The sequence below is a fragment of the Sphaerodactylus townsendi genome, linkage group LG09 (genome assembly GCF_021028975.2).
Source record: "Sphaerodactylus townsendi isolate TG3544 linkage group LG09, MPM_Stown_v2.3, whole genome shotgun sequence".
Taxonomy (NCBI): Eukaryota; Metazoa; Chordata; class Lepidosauria; order Squamata; family Sphaerodactylidae; genus Sphaerodactylus; species Sphaerodactylus townsendi.
Genome location: NC_059433.1, coordinates 75,075,238 through 75,102,708, shown reverse-complemented (window position 1 = coordinate 75,102,708; position 27,471 = coordinate 75,075,238). Strand labels below are relative to the sequence as shown.

The 27,471-nt window shown below is 44.9% G+C and overlaps 1 protein-coding gene and 1 long non-coding RNA gene across 4 annotated transcripts in view; one reads left to right on the top strand and one right to left on the bottom strand.

The window, feature by feature from the left end:
• FER1L6 (fer-1 like family member 6) overlaps window positions 1-1,474 on the top strand; it is a 105,909-nt gene extending 104,435 nt beyond the window's left edge. For all 3 annotated transcript variants that reach the window (XM_048508619.1, XM_048508618.1, XM_048508617.1), the window contains exon 41: window positions 138-1,474. In XM_048508619.1, the coding sequence (XP_048364576.1) occupies window positions 138-324 (187 nt within the window). In that variant the 3' untranslated portion in view covers window positions 325-1,474. The remainder of the gene's footprint in view (window positions 1-137) is intronic.
• Window positions 1,475-1,716: 242 nt separating this feature from the next.
• LOC125439209 lies at window positions 1,717-9,562 on the bottom strand. The gene is made up of 4 exons (XR_007245498.1): window positions 9,398-9,562; window positions 4,671-4,749; window positions 3,378-3,513; window positions 1,717-2,223 (listed from the first exon to the last, which is right to left on the bottom strand). It is a non-coding gene; the product is annotated as an uncharacterized LOC125439209 (long non-coding RNA).
• Between the last annotated feature and the right edge of the window lie 17,909 nt (window positions 9,563-27,471).

Here is a 27,471-nt window from a genome sequence, read left to right as displayed (position 1 = left end):
AGTTGGCAGGCACAGACGAACGACTCCACTGAGTAGTATGATACTGGGGGGAGGGGCGAGATGCGAACCATGTTCCCTGTTTAACTGATGGTATCTTATACAAATGTGCCTTCCCTTTCTCTCCTTTCTTATTCTAGCCGCCCTGACACCTCCTTCTCCTGGTTTGTCAACCCGTTCAAGTGTTTGTACCATCTCATCTGGAGAAATTACAAGAAATACATCATCATTGGACTGATTCTGATTATCCTGATCATATTCCTAGTGCTTTTCATCTACACCCTACCCGGAGCCATCAGCCGTAGGATTGTTGTGGGGTCAAGTTAGAAGATGGTTATCTCTCATGCATGATACTAACAGTTCACTCAGAAAACAAAAAAGATCTGCTTTTTGACCATTCTCTGAATAAGACTTAAAAGGGACAGGAATGTACTGATAATGTATCAGCACTCAATTGTAATGATTAACCATTTGTGAGCCAAACCAGACCCAACAGCAGCAGATTCATGTATTTGAAATCCAGATTTGTCTCAGTTATATCTAAAAGCAAGGTGGGCTCAATTTTAACAGCCAGCATTTGTGATGCAACACAATAGGATAAAGTTTATTGTTTTCACCCAAAGAAAACCACGTCATAAATGATATTAGAACAGTCTGACACAAAATACTAATTGTTAAATACATTAAATGTACTGGGGTGCTGTGTGGTTTCCGGGCTGTATGGCCGTGTTCTAGCAGCATTCTCTCCTGACTTTTCGCCTGCATCTGTGGCTGGCATCTTCAGAGGATCATTAAATGCACTTATTAAATAAAGCTTTTCTTGGCTGCTAAGGCAAAGAGTAACACTCTGTAAGAAACAAATGAATCGACATCTGAAAGGAGAAAGAACAGCTCCTCTGAATCTGAAAAGCGATTTAAGTAATTTAAAAGCCCTTTCAGAAATTTGGTTGTGGGCTCTGTATAAAGGGTAGCCTACATCAAACGTAGCCTAATCAAGCATCCAGGAAGACAGTCAGGTCTGAATTCACAGAGACCTCTGCCCCAAAGTCCATGAAAAATCAGTGTGGCCAGACTTAAAAATTCAGTGCCACAGTATAAGTCCTTTCAGCAGCCTAGATAACCCAGTCTAGCCTGATCTTGTCAGAGCTCAGAAGTAGGGCTAACCATGCTTAGTTCTTGGATGGAGTCTGGGGGCCCTATGCAAAAGAAGGCAGTGTCAAATGCATACATATGTATGTGATGTTGGGGATCCCATAACTTGATAACCTATGAGCTAATTCATGCACATCCAAGTTAAAGAATGCCATGTGCTGAACTTTGTATTATGCTGATGCTGACTGCATTATGGATATTACATTTCAATGTAAATAATGGGCTACCAGCATGGTGTAGTGGTTAAGAGCAGTGGACTCTAATCTGGAGAAACAGGTTTGATTCCCCATTCCTCCACATGAGTGGCTGATTCTTATCCGATGAACTGGATTTGTTTCCCTGCCGTTCCACCTGAAGCCTGCTGGGTGACCTTGGGCAAGTCACAGTTCTCTCAGAATTCTCTCAGCCCCACCTACCTCACAAGGTGTCTGTTGTGGGCAGAGGAAGGGAAGGAATTGTAACCCCCTTTGAGGCTTACAGTTGAGAAACGCGGGGCATAAATCCAAACCTTTTCTATGATATGTGTGATTATAAAATAACAATGAATGTAAGAAGATTATCTGTGTTTAAGGAATTTTGTTCATGTTCAAAGATGGCTGGGGGTTTTGTTGTTTCTTCATCATTTTACTCTTGATTGTTGTAACAGTGTATCTGCAGTATAATTTTTGTTAAAAATGAAAAGCTAACAAGTATTTAAAATGGGGAAAGCTCCATTCAGTTCAAGAAAGTGAATTATTTCCAGAAATCCAATATACTACTTGTTCACAAGTGATAAATGAGGAAAAATGGAAGGGCAGACAAAAATGATCTTCACAGAGGGATTGAAGACAGATAGGAAATTAATAAAGAGGGAAGGGCACAGACAAGGTATACAGAGAGCTGAAAGATGGCTCAACAGAACTTATCAGAAAAGTCACATAAATGGTTCTGATTGGCATATCAACTAAGGAGGAGATTATTTCAAATGTCTGCAGCTCAGATTCCCTGTTTCATTGTTGCTTCTCTCCTGAGCAAATCAAATTGATGGTTCTTTATTTTCGTACCACTTTCTGTTTCCTCACATGAATTTTGGCCCTGTAAACAGAATGTATTTTTCAGTGTTATTTGTGCATCACTAATTTAGCACTGAGGATGTGGAATTGTATGATATAGCCTGCTTTTGTCAGACTGCAGAAGCTAGGCAATGTCAGTCAGAGGCGTAGCAGGGCAAACTGGTACCCGGGGCAAAATGGCACCCCTGGTAGCTACAAATCCCCTTCCTGCCCCCCCACGCCCACCCTGCCCCCCATGGTAGCTACACCCCCCCTCTCAGCCCCCATGGCCCGGGGTAGCTATGCACCCCCGCACTCACCAGAAGTGTGGGGACTATTTTCCGCCCCCACATGACTCACCAGGGGGCGCCCGGGACGTTTGTCCCCGGATGTTCCCATTATAGCTACATGACTGGGGTGAGTACTTGGATGGGAGACAGTCAAGGAAGACTCTGTAGGGGTAATTAATTGCAAACCACCTCTGCTTCTCCTTGGCCTTTCAAGCCCCTTGCTGAAGTTGCCATAAGTCAGTTGCAATTTGATGGCACATATATGCATAATTTAGCATTACTCTGATTGGATGGACCCAGCTAGGTCAATCATATCAGATCTCAGAAGCTAAGCGGGGCCAGCCCTGGTGAGTGCTTGAATGGGAGACCACTAAGGAAGTCCATGGTTGTTATACAGAGGCAGGTAATGGCAAGCAACTTCTGTTCATCTCTTGCCTTCAAAACTTCACAACAGTGGTTCTCAACCTTCCTAATGCCATGACCCTTTAATACAGTTCCTCATGTTGTGGTGAACCCCAACCCTAACATTTATCCATTTTACAGATGGAGAACACTGATGCAGAGAGTCTTAGGCGACCCCTGTGAAAGGGTCGTTCAACCCCCAAAGGGGTCCCGACCCCCAGGTTGAGAACCACTGCCTTACAGGGTCACCTTACTTGCCTCTTGATGGCACCTTCCACCAGTTTAACATTAAACAGGGCACATTATAAGTATCATCATTATTAACTAGAGTTGCGAGCTTAATGATCAACTCAATGCCAAATGTTTGCAATCCTCATTGCTTCCCAAAAACACAATCAGCGGTTTCCATACTTTAGTCGTACTAAAGTTGCACATTCCATATTTTCTCACTTTGTGCTTTCTGCCACAGATGTCAGCCTTCCTAGGCCATTTATTAGATACTCACCTATCCATCTCCCCATTTCCTTCGTTCTCACGGAGCACATTTCCGGAGCTCTGCCAGACGCTCTCCATCTTCTCCCCTCACCTGTCAACAGTCATGTCAACAGTTTCACAATAAATGTGAAGAGGTATCGTCGTTTCTGTTTTTAAATGACAAAGAGGGGATGATGGGAAGTCAGAACCTGAGCCAGAAGCCCTTGTGAGGATGTGGACACATTTAACTAAGCCTGCAAATGTGGAGATAATAAAATTGCCATTTAGTTCTAGAGCAGTTAGCTTTAAAAGGGGCTTGGACAGATATATGGGGGAGAAGTCAATCTATGGCAGGGGTCTGCAACCCATGGCTCCGGAGCCGCATGCGGCTCTTTCAACCTTATACTGCGGCTCCACATGGCCTGGAGGTTGGAGGGTAGCGTGGGCAGCACTGGAAGGAAAGGGGAGTGGAGGGGCCGAACCGGAGGCAGCTCCGTGTGGAGTCGCCTCTCCGGCTCGGTAGATCTTAAGGCCCATGGAAAACTGGTCCAAATGGCTCTTTGGGTGGTAAAGGTTGCCGACCCCTGATCTATGGCTACCAATCTTGATCCTCCTTGATCTCAGATTGCAAATGCCTTAGCAGACCAGGTGCTCGGGAGCAGCAGCAGCAGCAGAAGGCCATTGCTTTCACCTCCTGCATGTGAGCTCCCAAAGGCACCTGGTGGGCCACTGCGAGTAGCAGAGTGCTGGACTGAATGGACTCTGGTCTGATCCAGCAGGCTCGTTCTTAGGTTCTTAGTTGATGAAGCCCCATCTCTCTGAGCAGGTAATAAATAAGCAGAGAGTGACATTTTTTGACATCCCATTTGTGATCTTCCATCCATAGGTCAGGGGCATCACATCCTGTAGGGTTCCCATGTTTTTTGTTGGCCTTTGAAATCTCCTGCTGTTAAAGTGTAGAAACCAATCCAAGCCTTCTACCTACCTTTGAGACTGATGGTTGCCGGCCTCCAGCAGCTGATCAGCAGGCTACAGAGATCAGATCCCTTGGAGGAAATGGGTGCTCTATAGGGTAGGCTCTATGATACCACATTCCTGTTGAGCTCCCTCCCCTACTAAGACTCTGCTTTCCCCAGGTTTCACTCCCATACCTTCTGGAATTTCCCCAGCCAGATTTGATATGGGATATACTCCATCACTCCTGCTTCTCTTTACAGGCAAGTGTAACCCAAGTTAATTCCAAGAAGGATTTTATTCTCAATTGAAACTAAAAGAGTTCACTTTCTGACAGTGTGACCCTCATCTTGTGACAGTAAACACTTACACAAAATTACAGCGAACCATTTTCCAACTTGTTTTTTCTTTTCTCTTTCTTCCTCTCACAAGGAACAACGTGCAGAACTCTAAATCAAATATAGAAAACTATAATTAACATATAATGGTTCAGGTATGTTGTGCTCAAACAGATTAGCAGAATCTTAGCTTTTGCCAAGCTGTCTTTTCTTCTCTTCAAGGGTTCCAGTATAGCCCCGGAAGATCAATATATAGTTCATTAAAAAATTGGAGCCCTTCTGAGGTGAACTATCTACAGCAGCGGTTCTCAACCTATGGGTCGCAACCCCTTTGGGGGTCGAACAACCCTTTCACAGAGGTCACCTAACACTCTCTGCATCAGTCTTCTCCGTCTGTAAACTGGATAAATGTTAGGGTTGGGGGGTCACCACAACATGAGGAACTGTATTAAAAGGTCACGGCATTAGGAAGGTTGAGAACCACTGATCTACAGCTTCAGGGTCTCCAATAAATCTGAGAGAATTGCACCTTTTCTTCCTTATATGGGAATATCCCACCTCACAAGGTGTCTGTTGTGGGGAGAGGAAGGGAAAGGAGCTTGTAAGTCACCTTGAGTCTCCTTACAGGAGACAAAAGTGGGATATAAATCCAAACTCTTCTTCTTTTTAGCTCCCCTTGTGGACTCTGGGTTACACACGTATATTGAAAAAGATAAATATGAATTATCAATGCTGAACAAATGGATTACCTCCCAGGTAATGTGGTGTAAGTAGCACCTCCGCCAGCAGGTGGTGCTGTCTCTTCAGCTTTTAACAAACAGGTTAGTGTCCCTGTCCAGACATTACTTGGAAATTAGTGTAGTCCACAACTTCTTAAGACTTCAGCAGCTTGAGAACCCCCATTCCAGTTTATAAAAATCTAGGGACTCTCCCAAGTTTTCTGCTCCTTTCTCACTGGCATATGCAGTGGATAACCACGCCCACCCACCCACCCCCCCTACAGGGTAAGCTCTGTATGCCCTGTAGGGTCTTCCATCCTCTCACAGTCTCAAAACAATACAGTGAGATAAGGGTTGCCAGATCAAGGTTGGGAAATACCAAGAGCTTTGTGGGGTGGATCCTGCAGAGGTTGGGGTTTGGGGAAGGATCTCAGCCCGATATAGTGCCATAGAGTCCTCTCTCTAAAGCAGTCATTTTCTCCAGTGACTGTGATTAGTGGTAATTGCAAGAGATCTCTCGTCAGCACCTGGAGGCTGGCAACCCTACCCATTGGACTCTCCTTCATTATGCCCCTCAACATGACATACTAGTGGACTCTGGGTTACACTAGACCAGTGGTGGCGAACCTATGGCACGGGTGCCAGAGGTGGCACTCAGAGCCTTCTCTGTGGGCACGCGCAAACAGAATTGCCCCCCCCACACACACACACATCTAGGCTGGCCTGGGTTGCTGGGCTCGATTATTAGCATTAAACGTAAGACCTGGTTTTGGGGAAGCAGTATAGGTAACCCTGTTAAGCGCTGTTAAACCCCACTGATTTTCATGCGAAGTACTAAAGCGCAATCCTTTACCTAGGAGTAAGCTCGGTTGCTGGCTATGATGCTTGCTTCTGAGTAAATCCTCCCAGGGTCGCGATTCACCCGTTGGAAGAGTTGCACGGTTGCTTCAAAGCAAAGCCACTGACTACCACTGAGCTTACTCCTGAGTAACGCACGCCTCAGAGACAACCGTTTTTTCTAAACTAAAACCTCAGTATATAGGTTAAATTGCCATGTTGGCACTTTGGGATAAATAAGTGGGTTTTGGGTTGCAATTTGGGCACTCGGGCTTGAAAAGGTTCGCCATCACTGCACTAGACCAAAGGAGAACACCATACTAAACCTAAAACCTAAAGTTAGCAAACTGTGCCTAACAACCAGCAGGAGAGTTTGAGGAGGGAGCACACGGGGTGTGACTTCAGCTATGCTGCTGCCACACTTCTTGGAAGAGCCCAGAAGTGATATAGGGTAGAGTTTCTGGTGATTCATGTTGGTAGTGTCTCTGGTAAGAGATACCTTTGCATTATAAGCAGAGAGCACGGAGGCACAGCAGAGCAGAGCACCCCCAGGCATGTGTGTGTGCGCTGGCACAAAGAAAACTCAGTCATTTCGTAGTTCCTAACTCAGTGTTTCCAACCTTTTCAACGTCACAGTATCCTTGACCTCGCTCTTCTTATCTCAGGGTACCCTTGAGATTCATTTGATTTTTTTGCATTTTTAAACGGTTTTTCCCGTTTTTGGCCTGTAGGTGGGGAAAGGGGCAAGCGGGGGAGGGGAGGGGAGGGGAGGGAAAGCAGCGTTGACAGCCGCGTTGTTTGTTTGCCTAAATTCGGCATGGATTGGGGGGATTTAAAGGGAGAGCTCCCTTTAAATCTACCCCCCCCAATCCACACCGAATTTAGGCAAATAAAACAATGGGGTGCTGTGTGGTTTCCGAGCTGTATGGCCAGGTTCTAGCAGCATTCTCTCCTGACGTTTTGCCTGCATCTGTGGCTGGCATCTTCAGAGGATCTGAATCTCTGAAGATGCCAGCCACAGATGCAGGCGAAATGTCAGGAGAGAATGCTGCTAGAACCCGGCCATACAGCCCAGAAACCACACAGCACCCCAGTGATTCCGGCCGTGAAAGCCTGCGACAAAATAAAACAATGCTGTTTTTCAATGTTGTTTAAAGGGAGCCCATGAGGCTTCGAACCCGCCCCCTCTTCAAAATCCATTTGATTCTGGTGGGGGCAGGCAGGCGGTAGCATTGTCATGGTATCCCTGGGACATGCTCATGGTACCCCAGGGCACCTGGTTGGGAATCACTGTCCTAACTAATAAGATGAGTCTTTATTAGTGAACTCCATTGTGGATAGAAAAATGAAGAGAGAGGTTCTCTATTCTAATCTATATGGCTAGATGGTGGGAGATGCAGTTTGCCTTTCTCCACACACACGATGCAAGATGGAAGGTGCGTGTAAGAAGAGTGGTGAGAGGAGAAGCAGCAGGAAGGAAGTCCCTAACATTAGCAATCTACACATCAAAGGGATAGTGTCAAGAGTGGTAGAGAAAGGTGTCCAGCGTCTTGACCCTCTCTAGCTATCTGACTCACTGGTAAGTCCCCTTCTGTCTCTGAGGTAGGAAACAGTATACAGTCCTTCACTTCCAACAATCCGGAGTTCCGGATTGTCCTTCACTTCCAACAAACTGGAGTTCCGGATTGTCTTTACGGCCTGGGGCTCTCATACCTGCGGGACCGCCTTACCCCATATGTCCCGAGTCGACCTCTCCGTTTGGCAGAGGCGAATTTACTGGTGGTCCCTTGTCCCTCCATGATGTGGCTGGCCTCCACTCGGGCCAGGGCTTTTACGGCCCTGGCCCCTGCCTGGTGGAACGCTCTTCCTCCATCTGTTAGGGCCCTGCGGGACCTCGGGGAGTTCTGCAGGGCTTGTAAAACCTAGTTGTTCCACTGGGCCTTTGGTGAGGCTGGCCGCTGAGTCCGCCCTTCTTCGTTGCTCCTTACAGCTTTGTCATCTGCTGACTGAATATTGGCCAGTCCCCTCCCGGGGAGTTAATGCCGGACATCAGCTACTTATTTTAATTGTGGAAGATCACTGCTGTTAGTGTTTTAATGTTTAATTTATTTATTGTTTTAACTGAAACTATTTGTTGTATTCAAATGTTGATTGTTTTGTGAACCACCCTGAGCCCTTCGGGGGTAGGGGGGGTCTATTAAATTTAACTAACTAATTAAATTCAATTAACTAATCGATCAATTAATTAATTTAATTAATTAATTTAACTAATTAGTTAGATTAATTAGATTAATAATAATAATATTGATATTAATATTGCTATTGATATTAATATTGCTATTGATATTAATAATAGTAATAATAGTAATAATAGGAAGAAGAAGAAGAAGAAGAAGAAGAAGAAGAAGAAGAAGAAGAAGAAGAAGAAGAAGAAGAAGAAGAAGAAGAAGAAGAAGAAGAAGAAGAAGAAGAAGAAGAAGAAGAAGAAGAAGAAGAAGAAGAAGAAGAAGAGTAATCCCACTAGTAGTCGGTGCTCTAGGAGGAATCCCAAGAAATCTTGAAAAACATCTGGAAAGCCTAAACTTGGACAGAACATCAGTCCACATGCTGCAGAAAGCAGCACTTCTAGGAACTGCACATATTCTACGCAAATACTTCTAATAACCTAGGTCCTTGGGAAGGACTCGATATTCAGAGATGAATTCCAGACACTTGTGCTGTGCTGTTATGTGTATTATTATTATTATTATTATTATTATTATTATTATTATTATTATTATTATTATTATTATTATTATTATTATTATTATTAATAATAATAATAATAATAATAATAATAATAATAATAATAATAATAATAATAATAATAATAATAATAATAATAATAATAATAATAATAATAATAATAAAATTCGTAGAGTTACTGTATGTCATGCTCAGATTTTCCTTGGAAGTGATGTAGCGGCATAGCTGATGTCATTGGCTTTTTAATCTTTTATCTCAGGCAGCCTCTTGGGGCAGCAGCAGGCAATTAGCGGTGCCAGTTAGAGGCCTTCTGCTGGTAACCCCGAGACCCCTTCAGGCTGCTGAATTACATAATGATACGAGTTTGACTGTGTGGAGGAATCCACAACGGTGATCATTCATGCTTGCTCTTTTCCAAGCAGCAAGGAGCACAGAAGCGGCCACCTGTTCCTACTTACGTTTCTCCGAGAAGCTGAGTACCAAAATGCATAATAGTGCAGAGGAAGTCAGCAATTTGTTCTGGCCTTCTTTGTAGGCAGTCAGCATCTGCTTCATAGCCCCACTTCATTTCAAAGAGTGCGGGCGGAGAGTCATTTGCATTCCCCTCCTGCCAGAGGCCAAGCCACAAACACACCAGATTTTGCAAACTGCAAAGGACTGGGCTCTAAACAGCTCAGAGGCTATTTGAATTGCATGTTGCTTTCCAAGCTTTTTGCTGCCCCCCAGAGATTTGGAGCTCACTGACAGTTTATTGAAAGGCGAAAAATTCCTGATCAGTCTTCTGTTTGGTCTGCTGCCCTGTAAAATGTTTGCAAAGAAACTTGGGTGTTTGTGTAACCCCCATGCCCAGAATGGGTTGAACCAGTAAGGGGGTGGAGACTCAGAGCAGCAGAAAGGCTGCAGAGCTCTTTGGAGAAGACAAGGCTACCAGACTCGGACCTTGGTTGTATAAGCCCTTGACACCTTGTTAAGGGTTTCTTTTTGTGTTTATAATGGGTGAGAGTTCTCCTGGAAACCTTCATCATGTTGCATCCTGTTCATCAAGCCCTTGGAGTCTTCAGGAGCCAACCCACTTGCAAAGAAGAATTGGACTCGGCAGTATCAGTAGACTGTAACTAGAAGGACTTGAAATGCAACCTGAACAGGACCTTGAATTGTAATGTTAAATGTTGATGTTTAATGTTATTTGTAAAGAGAAGTAAACTGTTTTGTTTAAATTTGGTTCTTTGCAACTCCTTCCAAGTACTGCCCCACAGAACCCACAAGCTGAGGTTACATTTGCACTGTGCTAAACAGTGCCCCTCCCAGGACAATTTCAGGTTGTGAAAAAAGAATAAGAGGCCAGATGGTAGCTCCTCCTCTACATGCACCACAACTGTGATCTGAACTGGCCACCAGCATGTGGCAATTAAGGGGATCTGGCCACACACATCCTACTATTACACGAGACACAGGGTGGGGACTCCCTACCCAACTTGTGTAGAAAGGCATTTAACAGCTGTTGATAGACCTATCATTCAAGAATCTGTCTAATCCAACACGGCATCTGTGAGCCACTGGGCACCTACCAAATGTGTTTAGGAGATGAATGGGGACAGGTGGAGCTATAGCCCTGCAGGCCTTCTGATTGGCCACTAAAGATCTGAATTCAAATAATGGGGTTTGGGCAGCAGCTGTCACCACTGTGTTTGCTTTTATTTTCTTCTCTCCTCTTTCCTGGTGTTTTTTTTTAAAGATTACCCTTTTTCTCCACTGTGTTTGGCCCTGCCTCCTGCAGCAGCCATTTTGAGGTTGCTTTCCTCACCCTGTGTCAGAATTCCAAAGGTGCTCACAGGGTCAAAAAGGTTCAGTACCCATGGTCTAATCCCCTTTCAAAAGCCATTGAAGCCCATGTTTGGCAACGCTGCAACTTCGATTAGCTAATTATGTGTTGTGTGGGCTGATCTAATCCATTTCCCTGGATGAACCCAGCACCTATTGTGATGAAAGAGGGAGAAAAATTTCTTTCCCGCTTCTGCTGCCCTGTGTAATTTAACAAGCCTCTAATGTCTCCCCTTTGGGTCATTTTTTCCTATGCTAAAAAGCCCAGATTCTTTAGCCTTATAGGGATTGTATACAGTCTGAATTGCTTTTGTTGTGCATCTTATGGATTGTAATTACCTTATTTGTTGTCTTTATTTACTGCCTGACTTGCTGAGAGTCAAGGTGGGTTACACAGGATGAAACGATGCACTCAAGTAAGATGAGACAAGGACCAGACAGAGAAATTGGACTAGAATGGCAGGAATCAGAAATAATGCAAACAAAAAAAGGAGTCATATATGATTTGCCATAAGCAGTGAAAAAGGTAACAAAATGCGGGATAATGAGAACACTGCAGCAAGAGTCGGATAATACTCATAATAAACTGTGCAATAGACTTCAGTCGTGTTCCCTTTTAAAAGCACTCTCCTGAATCATTTCATTCCAGTACAGCTCTATTCTCATAAAAATAAAGTTCACCTGTATGAAATAATTCAGAACTTCCCCCTAGCTTTATCCTCTGTGGAATGAAACCACCAGGTCTGAATTTTGTTTTTCACTAATGTTTTCAGTTCGGTTGGTTTGATTTGTTTAAATTATCAAAACTACTTTTTTTGTTGTTTCTGTTTTTTAAAAAACCTATTTCTGTAGGAAAAATCCAATGAATATTAGCATAGTAGTACAAAAAAGACTGATGCACAGTTGCTTTTATATAAATAAGTTTACTAACTAATTAGGGAGGGTTACACGGAGAAAAATAACACATCCTTTCTTTCTATAGTACTATACTTGGTTACATCTTGCTGTCTATGGTCACATCATGGAGTTCCTGTCTATCTCATTAGATGCACTGATACACAACTATAACGCAAGAGCAAAATGTTCGAACCCATCCATATGTGTTGTATATCTCACTGCAATAGCAATATACATGCAATAAATTCTCAATTATTAGAAATGATCGCAGGAAACATTGTCAACCTCCAGGTGGCGACTCCTGGGATTATAACTGACTGCCAGGCAGAGGCAGAGCAAGGAGAAACTGCACGAGTGCCCTGCTCCCCTGCCACAGCACCGCCCACCCCTGCCCCAGAATGCCCCCGGAATGTCCCTGCCACGCCCCCACACCCTGGCCATGCCTCCATCATGGCTCCACCCGGGGCATCACACACCCTGTCCCATGGGCGCTACACCACTGTTGCCAGGTATTCAGAGATCAGTTTGAATCTCCTGCAGGAGAGAAAGGGGGGATATAAATCCAAACTCTTCGTCTTCTTCTTCCATCCCCAATCCAGGTATTTCCCATCCTGGGATTGGCAATCTGCCTGATTCCAGGAATCCTGTCAGTATAACCTCAGGCAGCAAACTGGATTTTCCAAGGTTATCATCAGCATCAACAGAGTTTGCACAACAAATGTGATTTCCCCGATCTGCCATCCTCATAAATCCCCTTTCAAACAGAATGTTATAAAACTTACAGTCCCCGCAGTAATGAACCCAGTTTTTAGTAACAAGTTGCATGCGCTCCAACCATTTTACATCTTCATTCTGCAAAAACTCTTTGATGTAGGCACTTCATCTCTTGATACTTCTTGTTGGATCATGTTCATCAGTTACTCACCCACACCAAAGGTGATTCAGATATGGGTGCCTGCCCAATAAAACTTTCCAGCAAATTCAGCTTGATTCCCCAAGTTGCTCCTCCACTAGTCCTTTCGCAATCTGATCATCTTGCCACCCAGCTGACTGGTTGGTTTGCAGATGTGTCGTATTTTTAACAAATAGGTTTATCTGAATTTTTTAAATTCCAATTTTCTATCCTGGCATGTTGTACAGAACTTGGCAATCTATGTTCCAGATCCTGGCCTGTTTTGGAGTACTCACTCTGCTGATTAGCAGCTGCTGCAGAGTTCTGCCGGAACTGCTCCCGTTCTGTCAAGCTGGACCTTTGAAGACTGTTTTTTAGAAACCATTATCTTCCACAGCGGGTGTTCATTAACTGGTCCCTTACTGCTTAATTGAACTGCTGGGTAGTGGTCCTATTGTTAGAAAAAGGTAGCTTGCTGCCTGCAAGAGGAACTCTTTTCCTACAGGATGTGTTTCTATGCTGCATAAAAGTGGGCTCGCATCCTACTGCTTTGGTATGATGGAATACTGAAGAACGCTGCTCAGAAATAATGAAGGTAGTCGCAAGTTTTTTAAGTTTTCTGATAGACAAACTCTAGACAACGCAGAGCTGTTCCGCCAGGCTTTTGGCTGAGGCCAAAAATTGGAAACTGAAGTCAACATTGTAATTGTTCTCAGTTGCATTTGTTGCTTGCTCAGATCTTAATTCCCCGTCTGCTTTAAATGGCATCTGTTGCCAGTCTTATTTTAACCCTGATCTGAAATTAGCTTTTACTCAATTTTACTTTAAATGTATTTTAATTAGATTAGATTGGATTTTAATTATTATAACTGTTTAACTCTGTTTTAACTGTTTTGACTGTTTTAATTGTTTACTCGTTTATTTTAACCGATTTTTATGTGTTGTTTATTGCTGTAAGCTGCTCTGAGCCTTTGTGGAGAGAGTGATATATAAATCAAAATAAATAAATAAATAATAGTGAGGTTTAATTGTTTCATTTGGCCTGTGACTGAGAGATTCATGCATCGTGACCCTCTGCAAATTAATCAGTTTGAATTATAACTTAAGCAGCGCCAGGAATTTCTGACTTGGATGTTGTGGGTACGCCCCAGAACAAACTCAGACAGTGGAAGATCAGACTTTGCAAAATGCAGAATCTTTTACTCTCACAAAGTAAAAGGGGAAGTGTGTCCCATCTGCCGAACCACTGGAGTGACTAGCATCGCTACCCAGAGTGGGAGGTTTGGGGAAGCGTAGCCTATCCTTATACACTCAGTGTAAGGGCTTACAGGAACTCTCCCATCTAGTCAGGCCTGCTTATCATTAGCAAAGCTGCCTTATACTGATCTGGACCAGTGATTTACAGAGGCGCATAAGGGGGAAATAGTGCCTGGGGACAACACCTCATCCGGGAGCCCACTGCCCCCACCCCCACCCCTCACTCAGGGGAAGCTTGGGCGACTTGGACAGGCATTGCAGTGGCAGGTTCCCAGCCCCCCTCCTCCATTGGAGGCGCACACCTGCTGTGTGGCCTCCGATAAAGGTGGGAACGCGGCAGCACATGGCTCAGGCCAGGAGCTTGCTGGGCACACACCCCACCTCCATCGGAGGCTCACATCTGCCCTCGGAGGGGTGGGAGCCAGCCTGAGGCCGCGGTAAAAATCTCAACCAGTGAGCAGCGCATGCCATTCTGTCACATAGAGGGGCACCACCCGACGCCCCCCACATGACAGAATGGCATGCACCAGGAGACATGGGATACACCTGTCCCATAGACGGTACGCCACTGGTGGTCCATCAAGGCGATTACTGCTTATTCAGAATGGCATTGGCTCTCCAGGGTCTCCAACAATGGTCTTTCACATCACCGACTTCCAGATTCTTTCAACTGGAGATGCCGGGGATTGGTGTGCAAAACAGGGGCTCTATCACTGAGCCACATTCCCTGTCCCCATGTGTCTTCGTATCCCCGCATTTCCTGGAATTGAGGTAACGCTCGTGCACTTGCTGGTTTTGCCGGAGTTTCTATCTATAAAGGCGAAACTTGCACAGTCGTTCAATTACAGTGGCCAGCATTTTAAATCTTATCTGGGCAGTCACATCAGAGAGCCCAGTTATGTTTGACACTCCAGTATCCTTCTTAGGCACTAGGAATTGGCAGCTCCGACCCAGTTTTCTAAGGGTCACTAACGCAGCTTATGCTCATCTAGATGAAGAGAAGAATTATCCAGGAAATCCCATTAGCGTTAATGGAACAGTACAGATAAGTCCATTATTCTGTGAGAATGGAAAAGAAGCTTCAATAATAGATCAGGGAATAGGGGGAAAAAAAGGTCCTGAGATTTATCAAGGCGATTTTGATTTTGATTTCATTGGGGGGAGGGGTTCCTTCTTCCCCTCCTCTGACCTCATCTACAAAGCTATAAATACAACATCCTCTTTGATCTTATCTATTATTCCCATTTACAAAGGTTAATGAAGGACAAGACTTGATGACATGCATAGAGATTTCAAGAAATATTTAATAATTTTCCATTCTGGTAGAAGTTCATAATCAAACTGTGCTTTATGTCAGATGTGAATAGTTTATAATTGCTAGGGAAGAAAATGGTTAACATGTATTGAGTTAACAAAGATATAATTGTTGGTGAAATGCAGCACTTCACGCATTGCGATATGATTCAGGAGCATTTAAGACAGTAGTTTACAAAACATGGCATTTGTATGCTGTGATCTCAAAGCACTTGTTTTGAATAATTTGGACAGTGGGAATGCATGGGAAAATATATGTTTACATAAATACAAGTTTGATTCATATCTGTTCACATTGCAGCTCTAGCACATAATATGCAGCCAATGGGCTTTGCTGCTAGTAGTTGTAATAAAACAGAACTTTTCTGTTCATAGTAGTTAAAGGCAAGCATTGCTTATAAGGACATCGTAGCACAATTTGTTCAGGCATGATTGTCATAGGCAGACAGAACCTTAGTAGTTATCTTTTTTTGTTTCAAAGAATCTTCTGTGCCTTGATCTACAGAAATGTTTCACAAATTCATAGTAAACAATTCATAACCTTTTACATCGGACCACATTTAAAAAGCATACCTCAAGAACTTATATGTTTAACGAGACCAAAAATCACCCTTCTTTCCCCTTTTTTATTTGTAGAGCTGGCTTCTAGGGACACTCTGTGCATTAATGTGCTTAAAATGGCATCCTAGATCCAACTTACAATGTCTGACAATGCAGGCAGAAAGTAAGCATCAGTGTATATCAAGCAATATAAGGTTCCAGGCGAAGCCATTGCCCATTATTATTAACTATTCTTTCCACAAACCTTGATGAATTCTGTCCCCTAGCAGCCAATAAAAGTTAGCAGCAAGTTTTATTAGATAATGTATACGTTTCCAGATTTTTACTAGCTACTGTGTTTTGAATTTATGACAGAACAGATAACTGTAGGTGAATAATTTCAATTTTTGGCTAAGCTGGATCTAGAGCTGCCCTCTGAAACCAGAACAATGCAAAATTTATGAAAGAATCTTTCAGCAGATATCCTCATTTAACTATGGCAGTAACTGAAATGGAGGATTACACTGAACACAGACTGCCCTCCCGGATATGCTGGCTTTCATTGAATGAACTACTGGCTACATTTTCAGAGCCCAAACTGTTTCAAAAATGGGCACGGTAGTACAAAGAGCTAACCTTTTGTTCAGGAAAAGACAGCTAGATTTGAGCTCAGGAGCTACTTAATGACTAAAAAGATTTTCAGGGTGTAAACTTTCAAGGGTCAAAGCTCCCTTCATTAGATACAGGTAGGAATGGAGTTCTGAGTCTTTTATCCCAGTCAGAAGATGCGAGGGGGTTCTAAAGAAAGAACTTGGGATGGAGAAGTACAATACACGTAGTAATCAATTTCATTAGAGCAGAGGGGAAATGCTTGAGGGCATAAAATCAGCATCCATAGTGAAATTAGAATCCTATGTCCCTATTCAGCCTTGGGGGGATCCATTGTTCTGAACTTGTGAATGAACTCAAGTTTAGCAATCTCACGTTATAATCTTCCCTTGAAGCTTTTTCTGTTTGAGGGCTGCCACTCTTAGGACAGCAATGGACTCATGCCCCCCCCCCCCAATCTTGTTGGTCTCTAAGATGCTACTGAAATGGAAGCACAAGGAATTTATTAGTCCAGAGCAGATGAGAAGGGGGAAATGTAAGAAGGAAAGAAGGACAGAAATGTGAGAAGCACAGAAGAAATTGGATGGGGTAGGCCAGGAGCAAGAGTTTGGGGAATGATGAAGGGACTGGTTAGAGTTCTTCCTTCCCACTGAACCACACTCTTGACATTTCACAGGCTTTTCACAATTAATTAATTAATTAATTAATTAAAACCTTCAAGCAAACTTAGACACTGACTGCCCAGGTAGCCTCCAGTGGGGGTCTGAGGACCCTTTGGATTTACAGGTCATCTCCAGACTACAGAGTGAGTTCCATCAGAGATAATGGGTGCCTTGGAGACTGGACTGTATGGCACTGTGCTCCACTGAAGTCCCTGCACTCCCTAAACTCCACCCCCAATCTCCAGGAGTTTCTCAACCTTGATCAGGCAATGTTGTCCCCTCCATCTCATGCCAGTGGCCAAGGGGACCTGGCAACCCTATGCCCAGGGGAGGGCTTTTTCTGTCACCTTGGGGGTAGTGTTGAGCAGCCTTCCTGAGGATAGCAGAAAGGCCCCTCGACTGATGGTTTTTCAGGGCCGCTTCATGGCAGAATTATGTAAAAGGCCTTTTTCAATGAAAGATAAACCAGTTTGGGTTGCAAGATCAACATCTGTATTTTTCGTATGATTTTTAATTTCTGTTTCAGTGTTAAATGTGTTGTTTTGTGTGGTTTCTCTTTTAATTGCAAGCTGCCTCCGCTCCTTGGGAAGAGTGGAGGTACAGGAATGTTTTTAATAAATAACAAGATTTTATGGGTCAATTGACCACAACGATAAATCTTATCTAATAAATAACAAGAAGTCCCTGGTGGTCTGCCTCCATTGTGGAGAAGGGTTTTTGAACAGTAACAGTTTTTTCATTATTGAACCATGGAATGCTCAGGTTTATTATCAGCTGGAGAGGAAAGAATGACCGTGATTTATTTACTATATTCTTTATTCCTTTTTCTCCACAACGGGGACCCAAACTGGCTTATAAAATGCACAAATACAATTTTCAAAGAAATACATTTGGGGTTGGAGCCTGGGGAGGGCAGGGACCTCAGCAGGGTACAATATCTTAGAGTCCACCCTCCAAAGCATCCATTTCCTCTAGGACAGTGGTGGCGAACCTATGGCACGGGTGCCAGAGGTGGCACTCAGAGCCCTCTCTATGGGCACTCGCAAACAGAGTCCCCCCCCCCCACACACATCTAGGCTGGCCTGGGCTGCTGGGCTCGATTATTAGCATTAAACCTAAGACCTAGTTTTGGGGAAGCAGTGTAGGTAACCCTGTCAAGCGCTGTTAAACCCACTGATTTTCATGCGAAGAACTAAAGCACCATCCTTTACTTGGGAGTAAGCTTGGTTGCTGGCAATGGGGCTTGCTTCTGAGTAAACCCTCCTAGGGTCGTGATTCACCCATTGGAAAAGTTGCACGGTTGCTCCAAAGCAAAGCCACCGACTACCACCAAGCTTACTCCTGAATAACGCACGCTTCGGAGTCAACCGTTTTTTTCTAAACTAAAACCTCAGTATTCAGGTTAAATTGCCGTGTTGGCACTTTGCAATAAATAAGTGGGTTTTGGGTTGCCATTTGGGCACTCGGTATCGAAAAGGTTCGCCATCACCGCTCTAGGGCATAGGTGTCAAATTCGCTGCCCTCCAGATGTTATGGACTACAGTTCCTATCATCCCCTGCCAGCATCATGCGAGTTTGACACCTGTGCTCTAGGGAAACTTATCTCAGTGGTCTGCAGATGAGCTGAGATCCTGGAGGAACCCTAGCTCTTACCTGGAGGCTGGCATCCCTAAACGACACACACAATTCCACTTCTTGTAAAAAAGCTCGCCCAATGCCAAAGCAATGAAAAATGCACTGCTTGTTTGTTTTTCTCACTCTCTGGCCCAGAAGAGGCAGCCTAAATATAAATCAAAATAATGAATGTTCTCTGGACCTTGTGGGACTGTTTGATGGCAGCGGGGTCAGGAAGTCAGCCGGCAACCTGCGGGAGAGTTAGCAACCGAGGAAGGGATTTCAGGAGTGATTTGCATTGCAGAGGCGATCTCACCCTATTTTAAGCAAAAAGAACTCCCCAACACATCAAAGCGATCAGCATGGAAAGACTCATTTAGGAGACATGTCTCAAATCAAAGCCGGGCAAAAAGCTGTGAAATCCGACAACTGTACATCCCCCTTATATAAGACTGAGCAATTTTTGAAATGAGAAAAGCAACAGTCCAAGTAATTTAATTCCCTCTCCTCAGCAGGTCAGCTCCCCATAGAAACAAGTTGTCTGTGGTAAAATGTGCCTGAAGAATATTCCCCACCTCCATGTCAACAATTTGTGGCATTTTTCATTGTTTTTGTGGAAAAGAATGGTTTCTACTAACACCAGTTATCTGGAAGATGAAAACAGCTAGCACATTGCAGTTGTTTTCCAATGCTTTCTAGCCAACAGAAATGAAAACTCTGGTTAATGAGGAAGACCTTTTCAAAATATATATGCATGCAAGTATAAACTGAAAGAAAAAGAGGCATATCATGAAGAGAGAGACCTGCACGTTATAATGCTCACCATTGTGCAACATCTTAAGTATGTTTTATGTGCAAGTTTATGCACATTTCCCTACCCAGATTTGAGCCACTAGTCACAGGTGTTCTAGTAGAACTGGGTTAGGGGGAGGGATTCCAGATCAAAGCAAGTCGGGCTGACCACCAGTGATGGAGACATAGGTTTTTTATTGGGTGGGTTCAGTGACTGAGCTGACTTTCCGGCTGTTCAGTTCCATGCATTGTTTCAAGCAAGCCGGACGTGTAATGGGAGGGGTTTGAACCTGTGAACCCCCCCCCCTCCCTTCCCTACGTCCCTGCTGGCCACAAATAATTGTGGTCGGTAAAATTTGGGTTTGGGTTTTTAAAACCCAGAAATTTTTGGACACCAATTTTTGGGGGGTTTTAAAAACCCATATCCAAAGAATTTCAACTCCGCCAAATTATCGCATTCAAATCCACAAAACCTTTCCGCTACAGAAGGAGCTGCTGACTCTAGTCCCTTCAGTGGAGGAAGCATTCCAGGCCAGTCCCACAGCAACTGGAATTGGCCTCCGGAACCGAGCTAAGTGGGCTGGATCATCTTGGTGCCTGTTTCGGGCCTTCGACCGTGATTGGCTTTGTGTTACTACGGGAAACGTGGAGTGTCTCTTTTTTTTTTTTACAGTTTGCGTTTACAATACGCGCTTCTGCCCGCCACGACTCTCCCGTTTTCCGCAATACGCCACAAAGCCGCTCGGATTGGTTGAACGGATGAGGTGTCATTTCGACATGCCTCCCACTTCGCTGCATCGACCTTTGTTCCAGCAGAAAGGGGAGTTCATAACTGCATGGGCGATGTCGTGAAAGTTCTGAGGGGACCGAGAGAAAACAATGTTGAGCTCGGTGGCAGTGGGGATTTAGCCTGGAGATTCGGCCAGTCCAACCGAATTTTGTCATCTGCATTGATTCGGACGATCTCACTTTATGAGGGCCGAATCTGAACTGTCCGGTTCTAACAGATCCGGAATCCATGGGATCTCGGATCACCAGCCGAATTGCGTTTTTTATTTTGGGGTTTTTTTTCACTGCTCTCTACCTCGCAGGCGCATTTTAACATATCAGCACCAGTACCTTCAGGGTATCATCAGGAGACTGTCCTTATGATACCCTCCGTTTGGTGAGGTTTGCTTTAGGCCAGTTAGGACCCCCAAAGGGTGTCCCTATCTCCCATTCTTTCCAATGGGAACTAAGGAGATGAGGGCTACCCTTTGAGGGTCCATAACTTCAGCCCCTGAACCAAACTGCGCACCAACTTGGTATCATCAGACAGTCTCCTAATGATACACCGAAAATATTGGTACCGATACCTGAGTTGGGGTCGTATTCGGGCATTTCAGAGTCTCTAGAATAAGATTCTTTGTTCTGCAGTGACTTGCTGCATTGCTGTCAATAGGTTTCTGATAGAGGGCTGTGGAGTGCACATTTTCACTATTAAAATTTCAGGGGAGATCTTCATTGATGACACCATTCCAGGCTCTGGGGAACTTCACTTCAGTGGTGCGGGAGATGGACCCTACCCCTTTTGGGTCCCATAGAATTAAACCCCTGAAGCAAAAAAATTCCCGCAAACCTGGATGGTGTCATCCAGAGACTCTCCTGAAGATACCCTGAAAGTTTTGTACATACCTTTCGAGAAATGTGCACCTCACAGCCCTCTACCAAAAATTCCATTGACAGCAATACAGCTAAGCCACTGCAGAACAAAGCAATCTGGGTACCGGGTGTCGTGGACGATTTTGGAGCATGTATCGCACCAAAATTATCAGGGTATCATCAGGTGACTGTCCCGACATGTTGCCTACTGAAAGTTTGGTGCAGTTTGTTCAGGTATGGACCCTCAAAAGGGGTGCAACTATCCCCCCATTGTTTCCAGTGGTAGAAGATAGGGATGGGGCTACACCTTGAGAGAGTCCATAACTTTGGCTCCCCTGAACTGAACTGCACTAGTCTTTAGGTATCATCAGGACACTCTCTGATGATTACCTCCCCGAAAGTTTGGTGTCACTTCAGCTTTAAAAAAAATGCTGGTTTCCATGGTTTCAATCGCCACTCACTCCAGCAGGCTTCATGCAGGAGTGGTGAAACATGGAAAACTGGAATTTTAGAAGCTAGTGGCATCAGGGGTTCTCAGGTAGTAATATCAGAGACTGTCCTGATGACACCCCCAAGTTTGAGGTAGCTTCTGTTCAGGGGGCAAAGCAGATCTCTCAAAGTTAAGTGCCTTCTATCCCCCATTGTTTCCAATGAGAGCTAAGGAGATGGTGGCTACCATTTTGAGGGTTCATAACTCCGTCTCTAAACTGAACTGCAAAACGTTTCTGTGTCATCAGGACAAAGTCTTTCCCTGATGATACCCCTGATATCTTTGCGTGCTGATATGTCTAAATTAAAATGCGCTCCCTGTAGGCACCCCCCAGTGGCCTCTGCCCAAGATTCTTTTTTTTTCTGCAGTGACTTCTGCATTGCTGTCAATGGGGAGCCTCTGGTGGAGGGGAGTTGTGGGTGCACATTTGTCATAAGTACAGTCACAAATGTTCAGGGTATCTTCAGGAGAGTCTTTGGATGACACTATCCAGGTTTCTGAGGAATCCTGCTAAGCCATGGGGGGCAGTGGGAGATGGACCTCACCTACAACATTGAACCCTCTTGAAGCAACGTATCACCAAAACCTGGATGGTGTCACAAGAAGAGACTCCTCCTGAAGACACCCTGAAAGTTTTGTGGGTTTACCATGAGAAATGTGCACTCCACAGCCCTCCCACAGAAATTTCCCATTGGCTGCAATGGAGCCAGCCAGCCACTACAGAGCACAGAATCTGTGGAAATCTGTTTGGGCGGACTATGAGGGGTGCAGTTTTAGAGCTACTGTCACCAGAATTTCAGGGTATCAGCATGCACGTTCCCAAGTGATACTCCAATAATGTTTGGCGAAGTTTGGTTCAGGGGCCCAAAGTTATGGACCTTAAAAGTGTAGCCCCCCATTTCCCGCTAGCCTCCCATTGGCTCAATGGGGATGGGGCACTCCCCTTTGGAGGGTCAAAAACTTTGCCCCCCCCTGAACTCAAACTGCAATTCAAATCCTAGAGAATCATCAGGACAGTCTCCAGATGATATCCTGAAAGTTTAGTGCTGCTTAGCTTTAAAATTGCACCCCTGCAGGCCAAAAAACGTGTAAAAACACCCTTTCAAAAATTCAAAAAATAATAAAACGTGGGATCTTCTTAATTCTCGGATTTCACCCGAATTTTCGGGCATATCCGAATCGGCTATGATTCGATTCGGGCATTGCCAAATCATTTTTTTATGCCCCAAAATACCCAAATCCGAATTTTACCGAATTTTTTTAGTATTGACCAACCCTAGTGGGGATTCACTGTGGCGAACCTAGGTAGAAACCAGTTCAACTCTGTCAGTGGGGAAAGCCCCACAGACTTGGGAAGTGAGGTGGGGAGAACTTCTGCCCCTGCCCCCATCATTTCCCAAGTCCGCATTTACTTGTGAACCAGCGGCGGGGCTGAGAGAGCGGCAATCACAGTCAGAGCTCCACTCTCTGTAAGCAACTGGCTGGAATTCCCATCTTTCACCCTCCCCTATCACCAAGTCAGCAGTCAGTTTTGACATCAGTGAGGGGAGGTGCTTGCCGAGAATGGAGAGGGCCACTCAGCACACAAAAGTTTTTTTAAAAAAACCCTGTTCAGCTTTATTGGGTTCTAGAGTATTCGATTCTGCTGAATAGTCTGGGTTTTTTTCAGGTTGTTTTTTAGGGGGGGGGGGTAATTTACTGAATCATCACCCCTAGATCTGTGTTGCATAGAGGTTAAGAGCAGGCGGAGTCTTATCTGGAGAACCAGATTTGTTTCCCTACTCCTGCATGCCAGCTGGGTCATTGTGTTTATTCAGAACTCTCTCAGCCCCACCTGCCTCACAAGATGTCTGTTGTGGGGAAAGGAAGGGAAAAGGAGTTTGTAAGCCACCTTGAGTCTCCTTACAGGAGAGAAAGGGGGGTATAAATTCAAAACTCTTTTGCTTTTCTGCTGCATCAACATTATTATTTAAAACAACACAAAGTAGGAACTATTTATAGCATCTAAGACAGTGGTGGGTGAATTCTTATATTCTCCAGATGTTATGGATTGCATATTATTAAAGCCCCTGCCAGCATGGCTAATTGGCCATGCCGCAGGGGCTGATGGGAATGGTAGTCCATAACATCTGGAGTGCCAAAGGTTCGCCACCACGGATCTAAGATATGAGCTCTGAGTCACAAAAGCTCAGGCTAGAATCAATAGTAACCTTTCGGGTGCCACTAGACTAGAACTCCGGCGGTTTCCTCCAGATGTTAGTGAATCCGATATTCCATCAGCTTACCAGCATGGCCAATTGGCTACGCTTACTATTCTAGATGGGAATCTGTAGTTCCTGAACATTTGAGAGTCCTGAGGTTCCCTGCAACCCCCGCATCTCAGACTTATGTTGTTGTTTTGGGCACAATTGTGGCACTATAGTTTCAGAGCACCCTATGTGGATGGCTCAGGCTAGCTAAACTAAGCATGGTAAGCCCTGGTTATGACTTGGATGGGAGGCCCTCAAAGAAGTTCAGGGTCATTATGAAGAAATAGACAATGGGCCTTTCCCCACTTACTTTAGCGCCGCTACTCTCCTCGCTGGGTCCCCCGGCACTTCCTCTATCAAGGAAGCGGCGACAGCGCAGCTGCCCCGACGCTGCTGCTGCTGTTAAAGCTCTCAGCACACGGCATCCCTGGCATTTTGTAAACGGTAATTTTGATGACTCAAGACAGAGCTTATAGGGTCGTGGGGACGCCTGGCGCTACAGGGATGGCGCTACGCTGAGAGCAGCTACGTATAGGGATCAGGTGAGCGGGGAAACGCCCAATGACAAACCACCTCTGAATGTCTCTTGCCTTGAAAAACCTATAGGGTCACTATAACTTGGCTTCAACTTACGCAATGTCTCCCCCACACCTGCCATGTTCCATTGAAGAAACCAAAAGGCTATTTGATCATTTTTCTTCCTCGTCTTATGACAAGGGCGGCTATCTATTCATTCATTTAGGGTAGCTAGCCTTCCGGTGGTGGCCAGAAATCTGCCACTCTTACAACTGATTTCCAGGTAACAAAGATCACTTCACCTGGAGAAAATGGCTATTTTGAAAGGACAACTGTACTGCATTATACTTTGCTGAGATCCTGCCCCTCCTCAAACCACACCCTCCTCAGGTTCTATCCCCCAAACTCTAGGAATTTCCCATCCTGCAAACCAGAGGTGGGATCCGGCAGGTTCTCACCAGTTCCCGAGTGTGGGTTACTAATTTGTATGTGCCGAGAGGGGGTTACTAATTGGGTCTGCTTTTCTGTCTCCACACCCTCGCCTCCCCCTCTCTTCTTCTCTCTCGTAGGCCGGAGCTTGCCGGCTAGTAAGAGGAAGGACCCTTTAACTACTATTGGGTCCAGGGGACTCTTTAGTTGTTTCTGTTGGCAGTAGACGATAGGACTTGCTAGAATGAGTTTAAATTATGGACAGAAAGATACCAGCTGGAAATTAGGAACTTTTTTTTACAGTAAGAGTTTTTTACAGTAACAGAGAAATTATTAATGCCCCACCCCTGGAATGCCCAGCCACACCCCCGTCATGCCCCGCCCAGCCCCACTGGCACTACGCCACTGTTTGAATCCCACCACCATGGGAACCTGTTACTAAAATTTTTGGATGCCACCACTGCTGCAAACCTATGTGCGGTTTCAAAGTGTCCACCTATTTAATACAACTTCCCACAGCTGATGTACCTGAGTTACCATTTCAAATGTTACAACATAAGATTGTAAGAGGACGCCTCAGGAATCATGTGTCCACTTGTTAGCATTTACTGTAGTGTTTGATGTTGGCTGGAATGAATCACTTGAGATGACTCAGGAAAGCAAGTCAGTCCTGAGAAGCACCCCCTCCCCCCCAGTTTTGGTGACCCTGTGACAGCAGGCGGTGGCTGCTGTCCTAGTTTTAAAATCATGGCACGGGGACTTGGCGTCACGTTGACAGCATCCCCTCCTATCTGATTCTGTTCATCCCACAAATGAATAAGAAGAATTGCCTCCCCTTCGCTATTTTGAAAATATGCAATCAGAGTTAATAACAACTTTCTCCGACTGTCAAAAGATCAGTGTTTTAAACAACAAAGCTTCCCATTGTAACTTCTGAGGAAGCTGCAGAACTTCAAGAGATTTCTCTGCAGGCTATTGTTTTTTGCTGACAATGTGACCTTTTGGGAGGATAGGAAAGCAATTACCCAGTATATTGCCATATGCTCAGCGCATAATTCTGCCATGAAAAACATGTGCTAAATGTTGCTTCTCACCCACCTGTTCCATTTCTGTCAGCATTAGAAACGAAGGATGCATGGATTCCCCCCCATTCCATTCGTTCATTGTTCTGGATTTTCACGCTTTAGTTGTATTCCACGCCTCCTTCGTTCTCTTTTAGCTTAGAGAATTTCTAAAATTAATTCTTCAGCTGGAGTTTGAACAGTTTTTGCACAGCTGTCGGTTCCTTTCATTCATTTCTGCTTCCTCCTTGACATTACTAAAGCAGATGTGCATTCAGTGGAGGGATCCAAAAATTTTAGTAACAGATTCCCAGGGTGGTGGGATTCAAACTGTAGCGTAGAGCCAATGGGGATGGGCGGGGCACGACGGGGGTGTGGCCGGGCATTTCGGGGGTGGGGCATTCCTGGGCAGGGCTGTGGCAAGGACGCAGCCACTGTGCCAGTCCTTGGGCAGGAAACAAATGCACCAGGCGCAGGCTGCCACATCCGCTGATGCACCTCCTGCTAGACTGCTTCAAGTTCTGCGCGCTACTGCTGAGAGGAGGGGCGTAACTAAGGCAAAAATCGCGTGGCAAAATCACCAATTAGTAACCCCCACTCGGCACACACAAATAATTAGTAACCTACTCTCAGGAACCTGGGAGAACCTGCTGGATCCCACCTCTGCGTGCATTTGATGATGCAACACCGGCCCTATCCTCATAACCAAAATAAAACGTTTTGAGGCAGGAAAGAAAATATTTCCTCTGAGGAGTGCTGCACGGTTTGTAGCCCGAAACATTGTATTTACAGCCTCAAAACACTTTATGTGCATCCTGGATTGTCACGATTCTTTATGTGGAAACGTTTTCAAAACGTTTTCACTTGCTGTGCGTACGTCTTTAAAATGTTTCCCACACCTCTGTGCAGTCCCCAGACTTCCTCCTCAACATCATTTTCTGAGTTTGAACCATCGTCTCATCTGTTTATTTTAATCAGTTTGTTTAAAAAAAATTGGGGGGGGGGATGGGGTTATATTTTCAAACCGACGAAGTCATGACCCAAGGAGAATTTCAGCAGGAGGCACTGAAGCATCAAAGAGACTAATCCAGAGGTGGGATCCAGCAGGTTCTCACAGGTTCCCGAGAGTAGGTTACTAATTATTTGTGTGTGCCGAGAGGGGGTTACTAATTGGTGATTTTGCCACGTGGTTTTTGCCTTAGTTACGCCCCTCCTCTCAGCAGTAGCGCACAGAACTTGAAGCAGTCTAGCAGGAGGTGCACCGCATGCGTGGCAGCTCGCTTCGCGCGTATCTTCGGGCTTCCGTCAAGCGACCAGCGCAGCTGCCGCCCCTGCCACAGCCCCGCCCAGGAATGCCCTGCCCCCAGAGTGCCCAGCCACGCCCACGTCGTGCCCCGCCCAGCCCCATTGGCACTACGCCACAGTTTGAATCCCACCACCATGGGAACCTGTTACTAAAATTTTTGGATCCCATCACTGGACTAATCCAAAGCGAAGTCAAAATAAAACAGAAGAATCACAAAATGGCAGCCAGGAAATGTTTTGAGAACATGAGTGGGAACAAACTGGGGTTGGGGGGTTGGGAGGGAGTTGAAAACATTTTGCAAATGTTTTCAGTGACTTGTGCAGAAAAAGCCACTGTAAAAAAAGCAGTCATGACACAATCATACAAATAATGACATCAAGACTGTTTTCATGTAGTTCAGGGGTTCCCTGTGTGGTGTGCTTCCACACCATAGTGCCCACTG